Source organism: Bos grunniens, chromosome 5 (genome assembly GCF_055505025.1).
Source record: "Bos grunniens cultivar Pamir isolate PY7600 chromosome 5, Bosgru_T2T1.0, whole genome shotgun sequence".
Classification (NCBI taxonomy): Eukaryota; Metazoa; Chordata; class Mammalia; order Artiodactyla; family Bovidae; genus Bos; species Bos grunniens.
The window spans coordinates 113,064,133-113,087,261 of NC_141169.1; the positions used below are offsets into that span (position 1 = coordinate 113,064,133).

The 23,129-nt window shown below is 58.1% G+C and overlaps 1 protein-coding gene and 1 pseudogene across 6 annotated transcripts in view; both read right to left on the reverse strand.

The window, feature by feature from the left end:
- MRTFA (myocardin related transcription factor A) overlaps window positions 1–23,129 on the reverse strand; it is a 211,361-nt gene that overhangs the window by 5,619 nt on the left and 182,613 nt on the right. For all 6 annotated transcript variants that reach the window (XM_086402973.1, XM_086402972.1, XM_086402975.1 and 3 more), the window contains 8 exons: window positions 12,918–12,973; window positions 10,363–10,438; window positions 9,532–9,693; window positions 5,934–6,109; window positions 5,356–5,487; window positions 3,134–3,399; window positions 2,385–2,556; window positions 94–1,311 (listed from right to left, as the gene is read on the reverse strand). In XM_086402973.1, coding sequence (XP_086259099.1) covers window positions 94–1,311; window positions 2,385–2,556; window positions 3,134–3,399; window positions 5,356–5,487; window positions 5,934–6,109; window positions 9,532–9,693; window positions 10,363–10,438; window positions 12,918–12,973 — 2,258 coding nt within the window. The remainder of the gene's footprint in view (window positions 1–93; window positions 1,312–2,384; window positions 2,557–3,133; window positions 3,400–5,355; window positions 5,488–5,933; window positions 6,110–9,531; window positions 9,694–10,362; window positions 10,439–12,917; window positions 12,974–23,129) is intronic.
- Window positions 19,874–20,582, reverse strand: LOC147373121 (large ribosomal subunit protein uL23 pseudogene; annotated as a pseudogene).

A 23,129-nucleotide genomic window follows, 5' to 3' on the forward strand; every position in this document is an offset into this window, starting at 1 on the left:
AACCTGCTCCCCTGGGAGCACCTGTGAACCGGCCACTGCCACTGAACGCCCTCTTGCCCTCCTGCGGATTCTGCACCCCCCTGCCCCAGGTACCTGCTGGGGGCTCCCGCTGGCCAGGCCAGGGCTGTCTGTGTTCTTGGTCACGGTGAGGACAAGATGGGTCCCTGCGGAGTCAGTGAGGAGTGGGGGCGGTGTGACCCCCTTGACGAGGCTGGGGCCCTGTGGGCCCAGCAGCAGCTGCGGGGCCGGGGCTGCTTCAGGCTCGGGCGGCACGGCTTCCTGCTTCACCACCACGACCGGGGGCGCAAGGGCACACGCCTCTGCGTGGGGGGCGGCGGGGGCCGCGAGGCTGGGGCTGAAGGGGAGCTCGGGGCCTAGGGGCTGCCGGCTCAGCTGGCAGCTGGTGAAGCTGTTCTCCTGCTTCACTGTGGGGCCCAGAGTGACCAGGGCCGGGGCCGGCTCAGGCTCGGACCCCACAGCCTCCTGCTTCACCACCACAGCTGGGGACACCAGGGCGCGGGCGTCTGCGTGGGGGGCGGCAGGGGCCGCGAGGCTGGGGCTGAAGGGGAGCTCGGGGCCCGGGGGCCGCCGGCTGAGCTGGCAGCTAGCCAGGTTGCTCTCCTGTTTCACCGCGGGGCCCAGGGCGAGCGGGGCGGGGGCCGGGGTCGGGGTAGGCTGCTGGGCCCGCTTCTCCTGCTCCAGCTGCAGCCTGAGCCACTCCACCAGCTGTTGCTTCTGCCGGAGCATGCGCGTCAGCTCCTCTATCTGCTTGTCCTTTTCCTGCAGCATCTGGTCCTTATCCCGGCCCTCCAGCTCGGCCCGCGCCCCCGGGCTCCGGCAGCAGGCCCCGGGGCGGGGGCCCTCCTCCTTCACAAGGACCTGCAGCGGCGAGGCCTGCAGCGTGAGCTGGGTCACTGGGGACGTCACCATCTCGCCAAAGCTGTCCCCCGGTGTGGAGTTCTCGTCGCCTGTGCTGAGCAGCGACCGCTCTGAGGGGGTGGGAGACACAGGCGGCGTGGAGCCCGTGCTGCCGAACTTCACCACACCGTTGCTGGTCACCGTGGCCACCACCACCTCGGCCGGGGCCAGGCCCGCTGCCACCAGGGCGGGCCCCGTGCTGAGCCGGGCGGTGGGGAACGCGACCACCACCTCGCCCGCCTTGGGCAGGAGGGAGGTGGCGGGGGCCTTGGGCGCTCCGGGGCTGGCAGGGGTGACCTGCTCCTGGTAGGCACGCAGGCGTTCAATCAGGTCTGTCTTGGTGCCCGAGACGGGCAGTGACCGCAACTTCAGCTCCTGCTTCAGCTCTGCCACCTGCAAGGGCACGGGAGTCAGGGCTGCCGGGGGGCGGGGAGCAAGACCAGCTTCCAACCACTGGGCCTCGTCTGTCTGGGCCCCACTGGCCACTTCAGACACACCAAGCCCCAGCCCTCCCACACCCTGGAGAAAGAGGCCTGCTTCTGCTGCCCCTCCTCCCTGTCCTCGCCCCTCGGCTGGGCAGGACATGTCCTCAGTTGTCTCCAGCCCCAGCCTGTACTCAACCAACACTTGAGTGAACTCACTGCATCTTACAGATGAGAAAGTTGAGCTCAGGACAGTGAAATGACTCCCTGGGGGTCATACTGGTGATGTCATGGTGGGCAGAGCTAGGAGTGAGGGCCGGGTCTCGAGGACACCGAGGCCCATGTTCAGGTCCCCGCCCAAGGGCTGTGTCTTGCTGGGACCCGGGTCATGACTAGGAGGGAGCAGGCTAGTCCAGGGCACAAACTTTCAAGGGAGAATGTGATCCATCCCCCTTCTGACCAAGGCAGAGAGCGCGGGCCAGGCCTGGGCATCTCCCGCCCCCAAGGCCCAGGACACAGTGGGGTCAGTGCCCCAAGTGCGGCCGCTCTCTCCTAGGTGGATGCAGCACTCACAGAGCAGGTTCAGCGAGATGTCAGGAGCCATGAGGAAAGGGCAGTGCTGCAGAGGAGCCCTGACCTGAGCCCTGGCTCGACCACCACCTGGGCCTGTGACCTCCGGCAAGCCTGTCCACCCCCTCCCCCAGGCCTCGGCCTGCTCACCCTGAATCCAGGGTGACACCCCCGTTCCTCACACTGCATGGGAGGCTGGGAAATCAGAGGCACACAAGTGCTCGGTGAGCCCACGCCCGGGATGAACACCAGCTGGCATCTTTAATGACAACGACCATGATGAGCAGAGCCAGGCGAGCCTCCAGGAAGGCTCCAGGTGCCTCCACTGCAGGAGACCAGAGTCCGGAGCCCTGCTCTGCCTTCCATGGCTGTAGTCCCCAGCCGGCCACCTTCCCTGCATGACGCCAAGCACCTGACGGCCCCACGAGAGGCCAGGCTGGCAGCAGCCAAGGCCACCAGGGCATAACCACCTACCTTCATGTCATCCAGGTTGGCGGGCAGGGCCCCCGGCTTGCCTGCCAGCGAGGTGCTGTTCTGTCGGACCAGCCCACTGGGTCCAGGGGCGCCCGAGCCAGAGCTGCTGCCAGTAGCGGAAAGGCTGCGCGTCGGGGCGCCCCCAGCGCTGCCCAGAGCCTCCCCTGCCGGCCTGAGAGGAAGAAAGCACAGGAATGAGCCCACGCCAGGCGTCGCCCTTGGCCTCTGCTGGGCCTGCTGGAGAGGGGCACAAGGAAGGGCCCTGCTCCCAGACCACTCTGACGGGACAGGGACCAAAGGGTCCCTGCCAGTCCAGGGTCACCCACACATCACCGGTCACCAGGCCTGTGGGCGGGTAGGGTGGCACCTATTTGGGTGGGGCCTTGAGTGGGCGGGGTAGCACCTACTTGGGCGGAGCCTATGGGCGGTGGGGGGGGGGGGCCATGGGCAGGGCCCGTGAGCGGCAAGATGGCACCTACGTGGGCGGGGCCTATGAGTGGGTGGGGCGACACCTACTTGGGCGGGGCCTGTGAGTGGGCAGGGCCCGTGAGCGGCAAGATGGCACCTACGTGGGCGGGGCCTATGAGTGGGTGGGGCGACACCTACTTGGGCATGGCCTGTGAGTGGGCAGGGCCCGTGAGCGGCAAGATGGCACCTACGTGGGCGGGGCCTATGAGTGGGCGGGGCGACACCTACTTGGGCAGGGCCTGTGGGCAGGCGGGGCCCGTGGGTGGCAGGGCGGCACCTACTTGGGCGGTGCGGGCAGGATGGTCTGGTAGTTGTAGTGCTGCTGCTGCTGCTGCTGCTGCTGCTGGTTGAGGATCTGCAGCTGCAGGAAGAGCTGCTGCTGCTGCAGGATCTTGGCGTAGGAGGAGTCCATGGGAGGAGCCCCCTTGTCCTGCTTTTGGTCCGGGGGGATATACTGGTGGTACTTGAGCTTCTTCACCTTTGGCTTCAGCTCCTTGGCCTTCTTGCTGCGCTGTGACTTCTCACTGGCAGACTTGGGTTGGCTTTGCTGGGGGCGTGAGACAAAGGGCACCATTAGGGGCCTGGGCGGCTCCCGTGAGGGCTGTGCATCCACCCTGCCCTGCCAGATAACACCCCTCCCAAAGAAGCGGCCTCCTTGGTGCCCCGGAGTGTGCCCGGGAGGGGGCGAGAGCTGATGGGGGCGCGGTGCTGTGACATGCCCTGCTCCTCACAGAGCTTCCAGCGGGAACAGGACATGGGGTGAAAGAGACTGGCGAGAACCCTGCCTTGCCAGGAGCCGGCGTGTCTACTGGAAGATGAAGAAGCGGCTCAGCGCAGTCAGTGGCTTGAGGTCACACAGTGGCTGTGATCTCGCCCACGAAGGAGCCGAGATCCAAGCCCAAGACTCCAAAAGCTCCTGTTCATGCACCCACAGCTGGCACACAGGGCGGCCTCCTGCTGGGCCTCGAGGGTCCTCTGGGGTGAGGGCGGGTGGAGCCGAGTGGGGTGCGTGAGCAGGGAACGGGCCGGGCAGGACCGAGAAGGCCTCGCAGCATCTGCGCAGAGACCAGCAGAGGGAAGGGCGGAGACTCCGTGCGGGGTCAGTGGGGGTCTGGTTAGGGGGCTGTGGGGACTGACAGGATGAGGAAAGAGGTGACCACCTAGGGGAAGAAGGGGCAGCAGAGCTGCGGCAGCCGAGCAGCTACACGGTTCAGGGTTCTGCGCTCTGACGGCAGCCCCTCCATGGTGGTGGGGAAGAGGGTTGGGTGGCCTGGGTGTGGAGAGAGGGGGAGAAAGCGAGGGGCCGCTGGGGCCAGAGCTCACCCGAGAGGATGGACGGGGCCCGCGGAGAGGGCCCAGCCAGGCCGAGGGTGCAAGAAAGAGGCCGAGAATGGCCCAGGAGCACCTCACTGAAAGGGAGGCAGACAGGGAGTCCAGGGAAGCCACCCAGAGAGGAGAGCGACCCAAGCGGTCAAAGGTAGCTGGGGCTCCTCTGCAGGAGCGTTCACAGCGGGGCTGTGGAGCCAGAGCCCGAGGTGCTTCCAGAAAAGAGGAAGTTAGATAAAGACACACACACGGTTCTCACAGAGGGGAGGTGGGCAGAGGCAGGCACGAGACCTGTGACAAGGGGTATGTCTAGGGGAGGAAATCTGGGGGAAAACCTCAGATGTCTGGGCCAGTCGGGAACGGACCACGGAGACAAGGAAGGTGCGGCTGGCTGCCCAGGGAGCGGCTGGGAGCCACGGGGCACGCGAGCTCTGCAGGCCGGGAGGAGCAGGACCAGGGTGGGGCGCCAGCCCAAAGGGACTAGGAGCACCTGGAGACACAGAGAGGGCTCAGCCAAGGCTGTGAGCATCGGGAGAAGAACGTGGGTGGCCTGAGACTCCAGGCCAGGGCCTACGCGGAGGGACTTCAGAAATCAGTCAAGCGCAGAAGCAAGTGGGGCTGGAAGGAAGGGCCCCTGCCCAGCAGGCGCGAAGCACAGGCTGGAGGGGGCAGGCAGGGCCAAGGCCCCAGAGGCTGAGGCAGGAGGCTCAGCTGGGTGGGGAGGCCCAGACGCTGGCTCATGGTGCTGCTGAACTCAACCTCAGGGTCCAGCACCAAGCCCAGCACAGTGCCCGTGGGTGTCTCGTGGGCTGAGGCTAACTGGGGCCCCTCAGGTATTTCACGTCAGGACTCGGAGAAAGAGAATGAAGACGAACTCCCAGCACAGCTGGCCAGTGACCGTGGGCCACCATCTCGCTACTCGATCCCCTTAAGGTCTCACGAGGCCGTGCACGGGGCGGGCAGGAGTGACAGCCTGCCCTGCGCTCAGTACACTGGGGCCGTGACTGCAGCCCCTGTCCACGGAGGAAGTGGGCAGGCCACCTGTAGCCCCGTGGTGACCTCTGCTGGTCCCTGGCCAGGAGGAGAGGGTGAGCACCCCCACTGCCAACACTGTCCCCACACTGGAGTCAGCGAGGCATCAGGGGCGCGGGGCAGTGGGCTGGGGGTCTGTCTGTACCTTGATGAGGGTGGGGAGGGGCTTGGCGGCAGGGACCGTGGTTCCGTTGGTGAGGCTGGGAGGCAGAGGAGGCTGCTCTGCCAGGAAGAGCGTTTCTCCGGACTCTGGGCCCACGGGGAGCTGAGACACGACCTGGGAGAGAGATGGGGATGTGAGGACACCCCAGAAGCTGCACCACCTCCAGGCTCCAGCTGGTGCTGCAACCCTGCCTGGTCCGCCCGGAGGTTGGGCGGCCGTCACCCACTCTGACGGTCGCTGTTGAGGGCAGAGGAAGGAAAGCTGAGAAGAGCAGCCTCCAGGGTGGCGGTGGGAGGGGGGACTAGAAAAGGGGGAGCAGAATGTGGAGAATGTGTCACAGACCTGCACACACTCAGGAAAGGCAGCTGTTCTGCACGAGGGGACACAGGGCGGCAGGGAGGCCTCCAAATGTAACTCCAAAGGCCCGCTGCCGACACCCTCCACCCGAGCTAGCGGGGCAGCACCTCCCGGCTTCCCTGCCCCACCTGGTCCCAAGGAGAGACCTCGCAGGGGCTGCTCCAGCAGGTCTGGGCCCATGGGGAGTGGAAGAGGAAGCTCACCTGAGTGGGGGACACAGAGGTGGCACTGGGCGGCGGCTCGCTGACTCGGGCTTCCAGGGGCGACGGCACCGAGCCCTGGGACTCGTGGCTGGCAGGCTGCTCGGGGGATAAGGCATCGCTGCTGTCCTCGTCGAAGGACGAGCTGTCTGCTACTTTCGGGTAGTTCACCTGGCCCACTGAAAGCCAAGGCCCGGGTGAGACTCCTTCGGCTGAGGGCCCTGTTCCCCAGCCAGAGGCTGTCCTCTCGCCCCGTGGGCAGCAGGAGGAGGCAACTGGCAGCCGCCCTGCCTCTTGTACCCAAACAAGCCGGAGGAAAGCTCATCCTCACGGCCCCGAAGCGAAGGCCAGGAGAGCCAGTCCTACCGGCCCTCACGGCGCTATCTCGGCAGGAGAGGCCTGATTGCTGGCCCACTAGGCCCCCTTGCACCGCCACCCTGGAGGCTGCTCCTCTCATCCCTCCCGTCTTCGCCCGTCCTCTGCCCTCTAAGACAAGACGCACCCGTGTTCGGTCTTCACAGTGAATGTCTGCCCTCCCTCCCAAGCCTGTCGCCGCCTCCACCTCCTGTTTCCTGGCTGTTGCAGGCACTATACTTCCACCCCGGGGACCCTGTGAGGAGGGCTGAAGGAGTCGCGAACAGCTATGGGGGTGCAGCTCCTCCCCTGGGCTGCCTGACTCCCTGAAGACCAGGAACAGACCACTCGAGCTTCTGGCAGTCGTGCAGGTGGAGGGCAGGGCAGGGCAGAGGAGGGGAGGAGCGCCGCCTGCTCACCCAGGTGAAGCAGGGCCAGTGGCTCGCAAAGCTCCGGGGCAGCGAAGCCACCGCCCGCCCTCCCCGCTGTGAGGGCGCAGGGCCTGGAGGCCTGTGCGCCCGGGTTGGGGGGCCTGGCGTGGGAATCCCAGACGCAGAGGGAGGGGAAAAAGGGGACGGACAAGCAGGGTGTTTCAGGACTCCTGTCACGACCCCGCGGCCAGCACGGTCAGAAGAGAAGCGCGGCACGAGCCGCCGTCCACACAGAGGAACCAGGTGCAGGGGTGAGTGGGGGCCACACCACAGACGAGGAAGAGGAACAACCTGGAGCGCTCCCCCTCCAGGGCCGTGACCCGAGGACACGGGAACCTGGACAGGATGCCCCTGAGCTTACACCCCCCCCTCGCCGCAACCTGCCAGGGTGACCCTCCTGGCCCCCCTCACCTGCCCTAGACTGGAGCTCCGAGGGGGCACAGCCTCCTGACCACCGTGTGCCTCCTGCCAGCCGCTCGAGGCCCAGGTTCCTCCCCCGGCCTCCCACTCCCAGAGAGGCGACCACCAGGACCAGGGAGTGGACAGAGGAGCCTCGGGTCCACCCCAATTCAGTCCAGGGGTCACTGCAGGGTCCTGCCCTGAGGGAGTTCACGGTCCAGGCTGTGGGGCACAGCCAATGCTTTGCTAGACAGAAGCCTGGATGCTGAGGGAGCCAGGCTCGGGGAAGACTTCTGGGGCTTTTACACAACTCTTCCAGGTCAACTGGAAGTAGGTGTGTGAGTGTTAAGCGGCTGAGTGTGTGGGGGAATCTGCGGTGACAGGGACCACCTGCAAGGCCCCTCCCGGGCCCCCACCCTCAGCAGGCTCCCCAACCTCTGCCTCCTCCTCCCATCTTCCCACCTCCGCAACCTGCCCGTGACGCATCCTCTCAGCCCTAAACCTGCCTGCTTCTCAGCCTAAATATCCTTCCTGACCACCCTACCCACTCCTCTTGAACAACGGACGACATCTGCCCCCGCCCACCCCTCCAGCTTGTGACCACTGCTGGAGAACGGCCCTTTCTCTCCAGCCACCAGTGACGATCTCGCCACCAAACGCACCGGCTTCCCAGGCCTCCAGGCCACTGCTCACACTGCCCCTCCGCCTGGAATGGCCCTCAGTACCTGCTCTACTCGGTGCACGGACTCAACCTCCAGGCTGACCCCAATCATGCGCATCAGCCGTGCAACCTCCCCGCCCCACGGCCCTCCCCGTCTGGCTCGGACGAGCCCCGGCTGCCTGGCCACGTGCCCACTGTCCTGCGCTGTCCACGACAGCAGGGCCAGCTGCTCTATCATGAACGTCACTGCCAATGGCACAGCCCTTTCCCGAGCCTCCCCAGGCAGCTAGGACTGCGCCAGGCGGAGCCTGTGAGCTCCCGGAAGGCAGGTGACTCGGATCCCAAGTCACAGGGCCCGGGCCTTTCTCAGCAGGCAGCACCACCTGTGCCCGGGAGCAAGATGCGGAAGTCACTGGTGCACACCACAGCCTTCTCCCGTCAGGCCGAGCCCGTGCAGGGCAGCAGCAGTGTGTTCTGTGTCTGTGTTCTGTGTCTGTGATGGCCAGGCTCGCGCAGGCCTGGCGCCCGGCCAACTCTTGGCAAACATTTATCAGATCTGGGATGGCGGGAGAGTCCAGACTGACCTCGGCCCAAACACTGGCCGTAACTAGGGGCTGCTGTAGAATGTGCTGGAGATTTGAGGGGGAGCACACTGACATGAGAGGCTGGATGGCGTCACTGACTCAACAGACCTGGGTTTGGGTGGACTCTGGGAGTTGGTGATGGACAGGGAAGCCTGGCGTGCTGCTGTCCATGGGGTCGCAGAGTCGGACACGACTAAGCGACTGAACGCTGACACAGGCAAGACGAACACCTGGGCGAGGTGGGGAATGCAGGGAAGAGGGTACTGAGACCCCCAGCTCAGCCCACCTCTGCACTGGTGCAGGTGAGGCCCAGACCTGCCTCTGCTGACCCGGGCCCCACCCGGCCTGCCTTGAGCCAACCCGTGCCTACTCTGCCCAGAGACCCAGCTCACACTTATGGTGGGAGCACTCCAGCTGCCTCCTAGGCCAGATCTCAGGCCCATAGCAGCTACAGAAGCACGTCTGTCCCCTCACCGCGGCAGTGAGGGGATCAGGGGCGCACGCCTGACCATGGCCACAGGGCCCTGCAGCGCCCCCTGCCCCTTCCTGACACCCCGATTCGAGGTCAACGTGCAGGTGTTCCTCCTCCCCCGCAGACGCTTCAATTCCTGCTTGGCCTGCACCCCCACCTGGGCCTCACCTCCTCTGACGCCAACCCCCACCGTCAGGGCCGGGCCGGGTGGCCCTCGGTCCACTGGGGCCTACTTCCCTGCGTGGTCCACCTGGCAGGGCGTGGTCCGTGCACCTAGCCCGCCGCTCGGGTCTGTTGGCCTTTGTAAGCGAACTATCTGGGCAAAGGGTCAGGCTCCAAGAGGGGGCTTCACGAGTGAAAAGGAGCAGCAGGCATGGTTTCTAGTTCTCGGCATCTTCACGTGCTCGTGCACACCAACCCTGACACCTACCCACTTTCTCTGAGAAAGAGGGGTGACCCCTGGGTTTTGAGATGGGGAGCGGATGGAGGCCTCGGTTACTGGCTTAGCTGTTCCGGCACGGCGCTAATCCATGGGGCCATGGGCACTGACCCTGGCTCGCATGACCTGTTTGTCAGGCTCTGGTTCTCCACGCCTCGGCTCCCCCGCCCCACACTAAGCAGGAAGTTAGGGAGCAAGCAGCCTGGTGGCCCTCCCCCCGCGCCGGCTCGTGGGTCCACGCAGGGAGGCCTGGCTCCTCACCAATGATGGCCTCCTTCAGGCTGGACTCCACGGGCAGGATATTCTTCTCCACCAGCTCCATGGGGCCAGGTCTCTGTGCAATCTTCTCATTGAGGTCATCTGCCAGCCTGGCTCTCTTCAGCTTCAGCTGCTTGGCCTGGAGGGAGGGCTCAGCCGAGGTCTCTGCATGTGGGAGAGGGTGGAGGAGGATACAGGGGTGAGCAGGCTCTGCCCTGAAACCCCAGGGCACCTCCCCTTCCTGCCAGGGAAGGAGCAGAGACCAGCAGAACCAGGCAGAGTGGGGGACCCGGTGTGAAGTTTCACGAGGACAGAGGAAGGGGGCCCCACTGAGGACAGTGTGTGGTCACACCCAGCCGTGGTCACTAGGCACAGCAGGCCCAGACGACGGGGCTTGCTGCGGGGGACAATCTGCCTCCCTGCTCTGGGCCTCGGTGTCTTCCCCCTCAGTGGCTTCCTGCCACATGCAGGGTTCAGACTAGGAAAGTCTTCTTCCAACTCCAAAGTGGGTTCTAAACCAAACAAAAAATGGATAGACTCAAGCCCAAGCCTTTCCTTCCCTAGAACGAGGAAAGAAGTGTGTGGGCGGGGCACGCAGAGTTTGTCTGGGATGACCTCGCTTGTACTGCACAGGTGCTGGAGTAAATACCGAGTAAATGCATGAACGAGTGGAAGTAAATCACGCTAGAGACAGATCTGGGGGAGAGGACTGCACACCCCGTTTTTGTGAGGAATGGGGGCAACGAGGAAGAGTGAAGCAGCAGCGTGGGTGGCGCAGGGTGGAAACAGTGGGCAAGAGGGCCTGCATGAAGAGGCACTTCCGGCCTAACACACCTTCCAAAATGTGCATTCTGACCAGCTCCGATCTCTCCGGCCGGGAACGGATCTTCCGTTTCAGGTAGTCCTCTGTCTGCGGAAAAAACACACCAAGCAGCTCTCAGACGCAGGTCACAAGCTTAAGGCCTGGACAAGACCAAAAGGCAGCCGTGGCTTCAGTGGGTGACCTCAGCCGCCCCAGGAGCCCAGCCTGGACACTGCTGGGCCCCGAGGCCTGGGGAGGGTGCACCCACCCTCAGTGCACCTGCTGAGGGCTTCGCCCACCGGTGAGGACCGTCTGTCTCTCTGAGGCTAAACTACTAACATACGTTCTAATCTTTCACTTTTATTATCACAAAAGTAATATGAGTTCATTAAAGAAAACTTAAAAATTAGACAACAATGAAAAAAAAACATGTAATTATCCCGTTAGTACTTAGGGATATTTGTTTCTAGTCATTCTTCCATGCAGAAGATAGGTTTAATTTTGCAGAGCTCTAATCATACTGAATATAACTTTGCATCTTATTTCAAAATCTTTGGCACTGCCCGACACCACAAGCATTTTCTGTTCACTCTGAACTAATTTTGATACGTGGTGTCATAGTTCTAGTTCCTTAAAGTCTAATGTCCTCATTTCTGCACTTATGAGACTCCAGGCAAATTAAACCATTTCCCCGACAGTCCTGGAGCCAGCCCACTACCCAGCGCTCCTGGTATAATGTGTATGTGACCCTGGATCTGTCTCACTCTAGAGCCTGTGTTCTTAAGCTTTGCACCAGAATTTTTCAAACCATCAGCCAAGACCATCACCTCTCCTACCCAGCACATGTTAGGAGAGGACAGGGCACGACGAGACAGAGCAGAGGCAGGTAGAGTAGAACAGGGTGGAGAATAAAGTGGCAGAGCAGACATCAAGCCTGCAGCAAGGTCAAGACTTGCTCCCTGGCCTGGCTATGGCCCTAGCCCTGTGGTGCTGAGCTCCCAGGAGATGGCTTATGGTGGCCGTGGGCTCAGGGCCTGTCACCCATCTGTGGTGGGCAGAAGTGCTGCCCTGGCTGCTGGAGAAGAAAGCACAGCAGACTCTGGCCGGAGCCGGTCTTCACGGACAGCAGCGGGAGGAGGCCCAGGTACTGAGGAAGAAACACCTGGAGTCCACAGACCAAGGTTTCACCCTGGCCGCCACTGACTAGCTGGACAAGTTAGCTAACCTCTCTTAGCTGCATCTATTAAGGTGAAGATAGATGCCTAATTCATAAGAGCTGCTGCTGCCGCTAAGTCGCTTCAGTCGTGTCCAACTCTGTGCGACCCTATAGACGGCAGCCCACCAGGCTCCGCCATCCCTGGGATTCTCCAGGCAAGAACACTGGAGTGGGTTGCCATTTCCTTCTCCAATGCATGAAAGTGAAAAGTGAAAGCAAAGTCGCTCAGTCATGTCCGACTCTTAGTGACCCCATGGACTGTAGCCCACCAGGCTCCTCCATCCATGGGATTTTCCAGGCAAGAGTACTGCAGTGGGGTGCCATTGCCTTCTCCGCATAAGAGCTGCCGTGAACCTAAACACGAAAAGGACAGAATTGCACCTGTCAACTAGCACCTTTTCTAATCAGGTCACATTTACTCCTTGCCTTGGAGAAGCAGGCCAAGAAGTGGCACCAAGTCTTAAGACTGGGTGGAAGGCGCGGGCAAGGCCATTCCTCGTACTCCCTCATCCTCCGGCCAGTGCAACAGTGCACCCAGCCACTCCTTTCGTTCCCAGCACCCAGGCCCTCATTCTTCCTGCTCACTCTAAGAATTCATCATCATTTTCCTTAGAAATTGGTTAAAAATAAGATAAAAACAGAAGACCGTAAGGAGAGCCCTGGAGGTAAACGATTCAGTCTCTGACAGAGCTGTGGGTCCCGGGCAGCCTGTGAGCCTCCATCAGGGGAGGTTCTCCTCCCTTGTCTTTTACATAAAAGAAAAAGTGCTGGGCCAAGATGGGGAAGCACGCTCTGGCCACTTCCCCATCTCCACCCACGCCAGGCAGCAGACTACCCTCCGAGGCCCCTGAGGGAACTGAAACCGAGGGGGACAGAGCAGCAAGCCAGGTGCGGCAGCGTAAGCCGGCGCCCAGGGGCCCAGCTTCTGCTTCCACGGCCTCCAGTGGCCCCTGGCTGCTCAGGCAACAGGGAGGTCTCCAGGCCCACCTGGAGACATGCGAGCAGTGCAGCCAGAGACACGGAGGGACCACCACTCAGCAAGCTTTCCCGTGGCCGGTGTTCATGTCCTAACAGCTACCAAAGGTCAAGTGGAATTCAAGTTTGGAAAATACCAGCGGTCTCCAAACCCAGAGGAGGCTGGCGCCCATGACACACCCTTGGATGTACCAGAGGAGGACACTCATTCTGATCACCGTCCAAACCTTCATGCTGGCAGACGCTGGGGTGGGATGAAGCGGAAAGGCAGAGCTTTCTGTTTAGGACTGTGAGGCTGGGGCTGACCCTGGGGCCGCGCCAGGCCGGACGGAAGCTGGCAGCAGCACAGTGGGCTCTGACAGGGCTGGGGGGTCCCTGGGAAGAAAGACGCCTTACCCTGGCCCGCTCCAAGCTCCTTCTCTGCTCATGAAATGCAGCTGGACTTTTCAAAGCTGTTGGGAGAAGAAGCGTACAATAATTACATCAGAGTGAAGCACCGCGTCTACTGCTGCAGTTTACAGCGGAGAAGGCATCTTGAATTCAAGTTCACTTGAGCAGCGCTATTCACATCGGCTGACGGGAAGGGCAAGGGGGCGCCTGAGTAAGTACACGTCTGTACGGCTCAGAGGCCCCATCACTACAATCCTGGTGATTTCATTCTCATGGGGAATAGTTACTGCTAAGGTGCACCCACGGAACGTAACCCTAACACAACCCTTACGGAGCCACCAACCCTGGAAGACGGGGACACAGAGTACCCCTGCAAGCCAGGCGCCCCCACTGTCCTCCTTTAACCTCATCAGGAATCACCACATGACCAGACGGTGTGACTGAGGCAGCTCAACCAAAAGGACGAAGGTCTACTTGGTGCCGTTTCCTTCTTCGGTTCAGCTGGTGTTAACAGTGCTGCTAAAATTAACCTGCATTTCATCTTGAAGGACTAAAACCTTCAGTGGGCTTGTATGGCTGACTGCGGTGCACACAACCAGCGGCTGACCAGAAGGCCCCTCTGGAGCCCCGTCAGGGACTCGGCACTATTCTGGGGCAACCACCCCACGGGCCACAGCTCGCCACTCGGCAAAGCATGCTGGGGGCAGGGAGACCAGAGTCGGACCCTCTACAAAGCAGCACTGCGAAGCCAGTTCAGCAAATGATGAGTGGGGATACCCTGAGCTTGAACAGGGAACGGCTGGCCTGGCTCACTTCAAGAAATTCACCAGACGGGGGTCAGTTTCAGTTCTGCCGCCCCACGGTTTCAGAGCAGCTGTGAGACGGTGTGGAAGGGGCTGCCGGCTGTGGTGGGAGAGCAGGGTGAGGAGACGCTAAAAGTAGCCAGAGCACAGACTTGACCCCATCCTGCTGGGGCCCCTGCCCCCCGCTGCCCCACCCCACCCCGGGCTGGGCCTCAACAGCAGCCAAACCAGAAGGAAGTGCCAAATGTCCCCGTAGTAATTTTTTAAAAGTTTTTAAATCTTAGGATAAAAAAGAAACCATCATTTTTGAAAGGTCAGCTGAGAGCACCCTACCTCCTAAACAGCAGGGGGAGCTCTAGACTTAACAAATGATCTCTAAGGAAAACCAGCACACAGGCTCCCTCACCAAGCTCCCAGAGCCCACCCAACTCTGGTCTGAAGGTCTGGGCATCTCTGCAGGCCAGCAGGCCAGCCTGCATCTGCTTCTGCTGAGTACAGCTGGCGCAAGTCCAACATCAGCCTCCGAGAGCCCTGCTGGGCGCGGGGTGACGGACAGCAGGGCACACACACAGCCCTTGCAGAGGACGGTAAGGACCGAGAAGCAGAGGGAAACTCAGTGTCCGCTGCCCCGCCTCCGCCTGTCCTTCTGCCTTCTCCTTCTCCACAGCTCATTGCCGTCTGACACTCCAGAGAGTCGCACCAGTATCTTTCTAATTTACTGCCAGCCAGCTCCCTCGGGCACGGCAGGGGCCCGTGTCCTCCTTTCCTCTCTGACGGTAACCCCAGCGCCGCCGAGGGCACCCAGCGCGTGGCTCATTTGGTGATCTACTGGCTATTCCACGTGGAATGGACATACAGTTGTACCCTGGTGACAGAAAACCGGAGGACTCTGTGAACTCTGAACTTTCCCTTGAGCAGCCAGGATTAAGCTCTCATCTGGGTTCAAAACCTCAGGGGTCCCCAACAGAAAATGAGGACGTCTGTGTTCCCGTCGCTGCTGGTTTGACGGGGGGATCACCTGCTCTCTGGGTCTCGTCTTCTTCTGCAGAGTGGACTCCGCCCACTTCTGAGAGTGACAGCGCTCTGGGGCCGGGGGCACCCCCACCGCCGCGGGTAGGGTGCTGCTGGCACCCTGCATGGTGATCTGGCTGAGCCCTGGGTTAGATCCCCACAGGGGCTAGTGAGTTTCTGCAGCAGTCTTGGTGCTGGACGTGCAAGAGCCTACTCTGCTGCCCACGGGGGCAGGCACACACCCAGTCTCTGGGCACCAGCTCACGCTGCACAGACCTTCCCGATGGGAAAGGCCCGTGTCACCCTCCGGCCCACCAGCACGTGTGGTCGGGAGTAGGGATGCATGTCAGGTGCAGCTGACTTCCTGCGTGGCTCCATCTTCGTGCTAGCGAGGTGCTGTGGAGGACACCATTCTGGACACTTTGAAGTGCTGTCCAGTCGAATGTTCCTAGTGACTCCATGTGGTGTGCAGTGTTGTTTTACAGCCGTGGGCAGGCTCAGAAACGGGAGGAAAGGCAGTGAGCGGCAGAGTAAGGTTCTCAACCCCATCCTCTCTCACCCTCAGGTTGGCGTTCTCTCTCCTCTGGGCTGGCTTCTTAATTTCTTCAGAAGGTGGAGAAGGATGACCCCGCTGGATGTGGAGGCAGGAAGGCTGAGAAGCAGGGCAGAGGGCAGGCGGTGTGGCAAGGCTGGCTTGACCACCGTGCTGAGCACAAATGCTGGGAGGGAGGCTCAGAGGAGGGGTGCAGTGACTGCAGGTCCCAGAGCCACGGTCAGAAAGATGAGCCCACATGAGGCTGAAAGCGCAGCCTCCAGCACCGATTCCAGGAGATGAGCCAGGAGGGGAACAAGAAGACCAGAGGAGCTCAGTAGTTGCTCAGAGCTTGGGCAAAAGAACCAGAAGTGAAGACCCCCGCAAAAAATTCAACACCATGATCACTGATCCCCAAAGACGGCTTCATTTTATGACATTATAATCTCCCTGAATCTTAACCACCACGAGGCAGGTGCCACTCTCCCAGTTCTACACGTGAGGAAACCAACACTGCGGTGACCCGTGAGGCCGTTCACCGGGTACTGGACCCCAACCTGGGTGACAAGCGAGGACTGTCAGCCCCTGAAGAGCCCATTCTGCGCTCCCCATGTCTAATTCTGCTCTCTGAGAGCAAGTTCAGCGAATTCGAGCGCCACTTCCAGGAAGGCAAAGGAGGAGGCGATGGCCCCTCTCGTCGGGACTCCTAGAAGGCGCTTCTGAGGCCCGTTTGGGGATGCCTGGAGCTGGGTAGCCAGTGCTCTTGGAAGACTGGGGTACGTGGTGGAGAGGCCATCCCTGAACATGTCCAGCCAGCTTTGCTAGAAGCTGTGGCTGTGGAGGGTCGCCTAGTGAGGGGTAGGGGTGATAACGCAAAGCCCTGGCCTTTCTTGATATGGGAGCAGGTGGCAGTGTCAAGCCATGATCACCACACGCTTGTCCACTAAGGAACGAGACACCAAGAAGCAGAGCAACACAGAAAATACATTACAAAGTTCAGGCCTCTACGAGTTGTGGAAAATCGCCAAAGACTCAAAAGTTAACCCGTAAGTGTGTGTCTGAGTCCGAGGGCGGTGTTCACCTTAGACTCGCGTCTTCCTGTGCCAGACTGCCTTAATGGCTTTGCCCGAGGAGCCCAGGCACTGCTCACTTGGAACTTTTATTTTCCCAGAAACTCCAAGAAGGCAGTCTCTGAAAGAGACGTTCCCCTCCCGAAACCAACGCAAGCCCAAGAACCGCGCACGGCTGTCCACAAGAACACACATGCGTGGTGTCACTGGGCAGTGAAACGGGATTCTTCATTTCCATCTTCTCGAAACTGGTTTCCTGGGACGCTTGCACGGCTTTGTGTGGACACAGGGAGGACTGCAAACATGCACTGAAAGGAAACAGCAGCAAGGAAATCAAACGCGCGCAAGTGGCTAAGCGGTGCGGTGCTCCTGACCCCAGTTTTCGGCTCCAGCTGGCTCTAAGCACCAGCCATATACTGTGTTCCTTCTCTTCAGCGCCCATCTTCCTTCTCCCTGAACAGATCTGCTGCCTTAACTGAGGTCATTTGTGACCTAATAAGAGAAGAAACTGCTTCAATTTCCTTTCTCAAAGGAAAGGAGATTTCTGCTTCCCAGGGCCAGCTGGGTGCTGTGCTGGGCGCAGTTCTCAGGACACGGACCGAGTGCACAGAGGCGTGAGTGCAAGCAGCCTTCAGGACCTCCCCAGCAGGGGGCGCAGCGCTCTCCCACCACCAGCCCCAGACGCAGACAACGCAACGCCTCCTGCAAGCCACAGGGCACTTCTGGAAAAGCTTTTCAGCAAGAACGACAGCAACGAACGACCAAGACTCATTTCCTCACCACTGTCATTAAGGAATATTTATTAGGTGCCTGGGTCTGAATGTCACTTTATTAGGTGCTGACATCATAAACACAAAAATGATCGTTCCCATTCTCAGGAAGATACCATGCTAGAACTAAAGCTCACCACCGATGCTGTGTGCAGAGGAACTCAAAGGCTGCGATCACAGGACACCTCAGCGAGGTCAACAGAGTGTGACGGGCCAGGCAAGCCTGGGGGCTCTCTGTCCACGGCAGAAGCAGCAGCCCTGTGCACAGGCCATCAGTGGGGGCTGGTGTGTGTGGCAGTGGGGTGAGGGAATGGGGAGCAAACGTATTTAACAACTCAGGTGGGAAACGAGAGCCAGATCCATCCATCCATCTAATAAAGCATTCTTAAGCAGCTACTGTGCTAGTTACTAAGGACAAGGATGGACAGGATGGAGTCCCAGCCCTCTAAGGCAACTCACAGTCTGGTCAGAAAAAGACAAATAATGACACCATAAGAGAGAAGTATAGGTGCAGAAGTAACTGAAACGACATGAGACAGAAGAGGCAAAATTCTGCCTGAGGAAAGAAGTGTTTCAACTGTCCGGGTAGATTTACAGAGAAAACCCAAATGAAGGGAATAGAAATACCACATGCAGACAAGGAAGGGAGTGGGCCGGTCACCCGAGAGCACAGCAGCTTCACGGGACTACAAGTGGTCTGATGTGGCGGGTCGGGGGTGTTCATGTGGCGACCACAAGGCTTGGGGGGCCGGGGAGGGCCCAGCCCTTGAAGAACTCTAATGAGCCGTCGCAGGGCTGCATCAGGGGAGCTGAGAAGACATACTTTCCTGTACTCCTCCCACTGACTACAAATGAACACTCCAGACCTTATACAGTAGGTTCTCAAAGGTGGAGAGAAGGTGACAGACTGGCCAGGGATTTTGGAACCCGAAGGACACAGTGGTGGGTCCCTCATACATCCCAGACTTGGAGCTGACGAAGCCAGCAACCTGGAGATGCTGATGGAAGCGGACAAAAAAGCCCCAACAAAACCTACCCTCGCTAGCCACAGGACCAGGAAAAGGGCATCCCAGCAAGAGAGAGCTTAGACAATAATCAATCACTGTGAAAGCCCCACCCCGCCAGGAAAGGCCAAGGGGGAGTCCAGACTTCCAGCCCTCCACGGCTGTGATGAAGCATCCCAGTCCTCCTGCCACGGGGCGTCGAAGGAGGCCGAGGAGGAAGCTGCCCCAACCCAAGGAGTAAGTGCAGACCATGTAGGGAGCCACATCCCCGCTAGCAGTAAGGAGACCCCGTCCCCGCCGAGGGGACTGTCAGGGGAGCGCTGGTGAAGAGTCAGGACTTCCACCATTACAAGCTCACCTCCAACCCACAAAAACGTCTAACATCGTGTCATCCAAGCTTTGGAAGGGGAGGAAAAAGATGGATAGGAAAGGTACTTAAATAAATGGCTGAAAACTTCCCAAATTTGGCAAGAGACGTAAGCCTACACATTCAAGAAGCTGAGTAAATCCCAAACGAGTTAAAGTCAAAGAAATACATGCCAGGCAGTGGAAACAGTGTCAGACTTTATTTTTCTGGGCTCCAAAATCACTACAGATGGTGACTGCAGCCATGAAATTAAAAGACGCTTACTCCCTGGAAGGAAAGTTATGACCAACCTAGATAGCATATTCAAAAGCAGAGACATTACTTTGCCAACAAAGGTTCGTCTAGTCAAGGCTATGGTTTTTCCTGTGGTCATGTATGGATGTGAGAGTTGGACTGTGAAGAAGGCTGAGCGCCGAAGAATGGATGCTTTTGAACTGTGGTGTTGGAGAAGACTCTTGAGAGTCCCTTGGACTGCAAGGAGATCCAACCAGTCCATTCTGAAGGAGATCAGCCCTGGGATTTCTTTGGAGGGAATGACGCTAAAGCTGAAACTCCAGTACTCTGGCCACCTCATGCGAAGAGTTGACTCATTGGAAAAGACTCTGATGCTGGGAGGGATTGGGGGCAAGAGGAGAAGGGGACGACAGAGGATGAGATGGCTGGATGGCATCACTGACTCGATACACTTAAGTCTGAGTGAACTCCGGGAGTTGGTGATGGACAGGGAGGCCTGGCGTGCTGCGATTCATGGGGTCACAAAGAGTTGGACACAACTGAGCGACTGATCTGATACATCACAACTAAACTTCTGAAAGCTAAAACACAGGCAAAACCGTGAAAGCAGACAGAGGAGAGACAATCTGAATGAGAGCAGTTCTCTGCCTCATCAGAGGCCATGGAGGCCATCCCATCAACCATCCCACCACCCAGGCGAGGGGCGTGACCCAGTACACGAGGGGTGTGGACTTATTTCCAACTTGATGTTTTGTGTCAAAAATTAAGTGGACAAAAAAAGCTAAGTGAGGAGAAACACACCTAGTAACTGGTGGTGTATTCATTTCACCGTGCACGTCTGCACTCACAGGCTCCTCACTCTTCCCTGCACTAGCTGCTTTTAATTCTCAACTTTTCAAACTTACAGATCACTGAAAGGGCAAGGAATAACCAATCTTACAACTCTGACCCAGACTCGCCAGGCACGTTTCAGCCATATTTGTGTTCCTCTCCTGTGCACACGTGCACACACACACGGTTTTGCTGGTTTGTTGATGAAATCACTTGAAACTGAGCTGCAGTCAGTCGTCCCTTGGCATCTGCAGGTGACTGGCTCCGGGATCCCCCGTGGACACCAAAGCCCACGGACGCTCAAGCCCCTTACACAAAATGCACGTAACCTACGCACATCCCCATGTACTTTTTTATTACTTTTTTAAATTATTATGCTTTTACATGGTGAAAACTTTTATATCTGGAATTAGCCAGCTGGACTCAGTTTAGATGATGCCAATTCTGTTGGCAACATCCAAAGCATCACAGTCAGGAGCCAGTCGAACGTACGCCTTCTTCTCGCCATCAGGCCTGAGCAGAGTGTTGACCTCAGCCACGTCAGTGTCACAGAGCTTCTCCACAGCCTGTTTAACCTGGTGCTTGTTGGCCTTGACATCCACAGTGGATACCAGGGTGTTGTTGTCTTTTAATTTCTCCGTGGCTGACCCGGTGGTGAGGGGAGTTTGATGATGGCATGGTGGTCAGCTTTGTCTCTCCTGGGGCGCTCCTCCGGGGATATTTGGGCTGCCTCCCGAACTGCAGTGTTTTGGGCCGCTGGAAGGTGGGCAACTTCCGGATCTTCTTTTTTTTTGTGGCTGTGGACACCTTTCAACGCTGCTTTCTTGACCTTCAAAGCCTTTGCTTTGGCTTCAGCTTTAGGAGGGGCAGGGGCTTCCTCCTTCACCTTCGGCGCCATCTTCATGAAGAGCCCCCATGTACTTTAATTCATCTCCACTTATGACCCCTAATACAAAGCGACTGCTATGCAAATAGTTTCCAGTGTATGGCCAATTCAAGTTTTGGTTTTGGGAACTTTCTGGGATTTTTTTCCCCAAATATTTTCAATCTGTGGTTGGTTGAATCCACCACCTGTAGATACAGAGTGATGGCTGCCAATCATAATATTTTATCCCTAAATTCTACATATGCATTTCTTAAGAATAAAGACATTCTCCTTTGTAACTAAAATATCTTTAGCACACCTCAGAAAATGAACATTATTCAATCATATAGTCTAAAGTACAGTCTGTGTCTGAATTTCAACTGCCCCTCACATGTCTTCTACAGCTGTTTGGATTTTCCCCCCGAATCCACCAAGATATAATCAAGAATCATGCACTACATTTAACTGTTTGCTACTCAGTCTCAATCTGAAACGGGACTCTTGCCTTTTTCACTTTTCCTGATGCTGACTTAAGTGTGTCTAAACCAGCTTGTCCTGTGGAAAGAATGTCATATAATCTGAATTTGGCTGCTTCCCCATGATTAGATTTAGGTTAAATGTTTTTGGCAGGAGGAGCACAGAGCTGAGTGTACTTTTCAGCATCAGCGACACACGCGATGCCGTGCTGCCCAACTGATGGCGGTGCTGAGTGTGAAAGGTGACCCCAGCTCTCTTCATTCCGAAGCAAGCATTCCCCCTCTGTAATTAATACGTAATCTGTGGGGTAACACTTGGAGGCCTTGCGAAAATCCTGTTCCCTAAGCACTTCATGCTTTTAGCATCTATTGACAATACCTACCTGGAATCAGTTATTACGTTGAGAATCGCAAAATATTGAGAATTGCATTTTTACACGATCACTCTAGTAGAGATCAAGAGGCCATTTTTCAGAAGAAAAATATGGGGTGACCAAGTACATGGTCATGCCATCAATATTCCCAGAGAAAGGATACAGGAAGAATAAGCCTGGGGCATTACATAAGAGACTATGCTTACTGGGGGCCATGCTGGATGTGAGCTGATTGTGAGACATCCTCTCAAGAGATGTGCAAGTGGTGTGTGTGTGTGTGCATGCACACGTGTGTACATGTGTGTGTGCATGCATACGGCATCATCTAGGGATGATGTGATATATGTCATGGAGAGACGGAAGAAAACACTTCCCAGGATGAATCTTAAGAAAATCTTGGCATTTAAGCAGAAGTGATAAACAGAGCCCAGCAAAAGAACCTGAGAAGGCTCACAGGGGTGGGAGAAAGCAATGCAAAGCGGATACAGAAACTAAGCTTCAAGAAAAAGAGATGCCGACAGTGGGCAGGTCAGACAAAACAAGGTTAGCCAAGTTTCCAGAGGATCATGATACTTAGGACAAGGCCAGCAGTCTCAGAGTGATGCCAGTGAGGTGTAGGGGCAGAAAGCCATTTTAACACATGGAGGAGGAGGAGAGGAGGACGTGGATTCCAGAGGTGTTGTCCTCCCAGACGTCACAACGTGCTAACACTCCCCATGCATGTTAACTGAGAGCCCGTGTGTCAGCTGGCGCTGGGATGTCCATGTTCTCATGGAGCTTACACTCCACTGAAGAATGAGGTGTCAGACATATAAACACCTACCACAGGAGGAAGCAATACAGGCTCTGAGGAATACAGAGCTGGGTATGGGTGACAGAGAGTGATGGGGCAGGGTTTATACACTGTGGTCAGGGATTCCTGGTGTGATGCTGCTGTGATGCCAGGGCTGAGACCCAGAGGAGGGGAATGAGCCCTGCAGGCAGGAGAGCAGCAAGCAGAGTGGCCTGGGGCAGAACCCGCCGGGTGGCCAGGCTGGCAGAGCAGAGTGACCTGGAAGAGTGGGAGGAGATGCAGGAAGAGGGGAGCTGCACAGGGCCTTGGAGGACTCAGGACTTTGCTCTCTTCTCCAGGGGTACTAGAAAAAATGAAATGGAGAGAAGAAATAAAGCGGGATTGTGCCCGTCAACCTTGCCATGGATAAAGTGGCTCCCAGGATCTGCTGCGAACAGTTTCTGTGTGTTTTCCCTGAGGTTTTCAAGATGGAAATGGCCTGATGTGAGCTCCTGAGTACCTGCTGTTTCCACACTTTATAAAGGAGAACTGACTTGAGTGGGGTCACATCCTAATCGGCTACAGAACGAAGACCAGGCTCTAGTTCTCCTGATGTCCAAATCCAGATCTTTTCGTGTGTGTCTATTTCCACATAAGCCAGGTAGGAGGAGGGTGGGAGTGGGTCAGAGGAAACATACTTCTCTGATTTTTTTTTTTTTTAAGTTACTAAAAAGTAACCACCACCAGAGATTTTAATCTGCTCTTCTACATTTTGCTTTCCTGTCCTGGCTCTTCCTCTTGAGACAAACACCGCCTCGTCATTCACTCAAATACTGGCAACGGGACAGAAAGGACTTCAGACGCGACCTCGGGCCATGTCAAGGGGCACACAGTTCCCCACCCCTCTCCCCATCAGACCTCTCTCAGAGGGCTCAACAGAGCAGAGGGAGTCGCTATATAATCAGATTTCCTCCAAAGTGAACTCTGCCATGTCCCATGGCCCCAGCACGGAAGTCTGTCACATGGGTCTGGGCAGCGCAGGAACTGCCCAACTCACCCCAGCCGTGGTGCAAGGCCACTCGGGCGGCAGCGAGGTGGGCTTTTCCCAG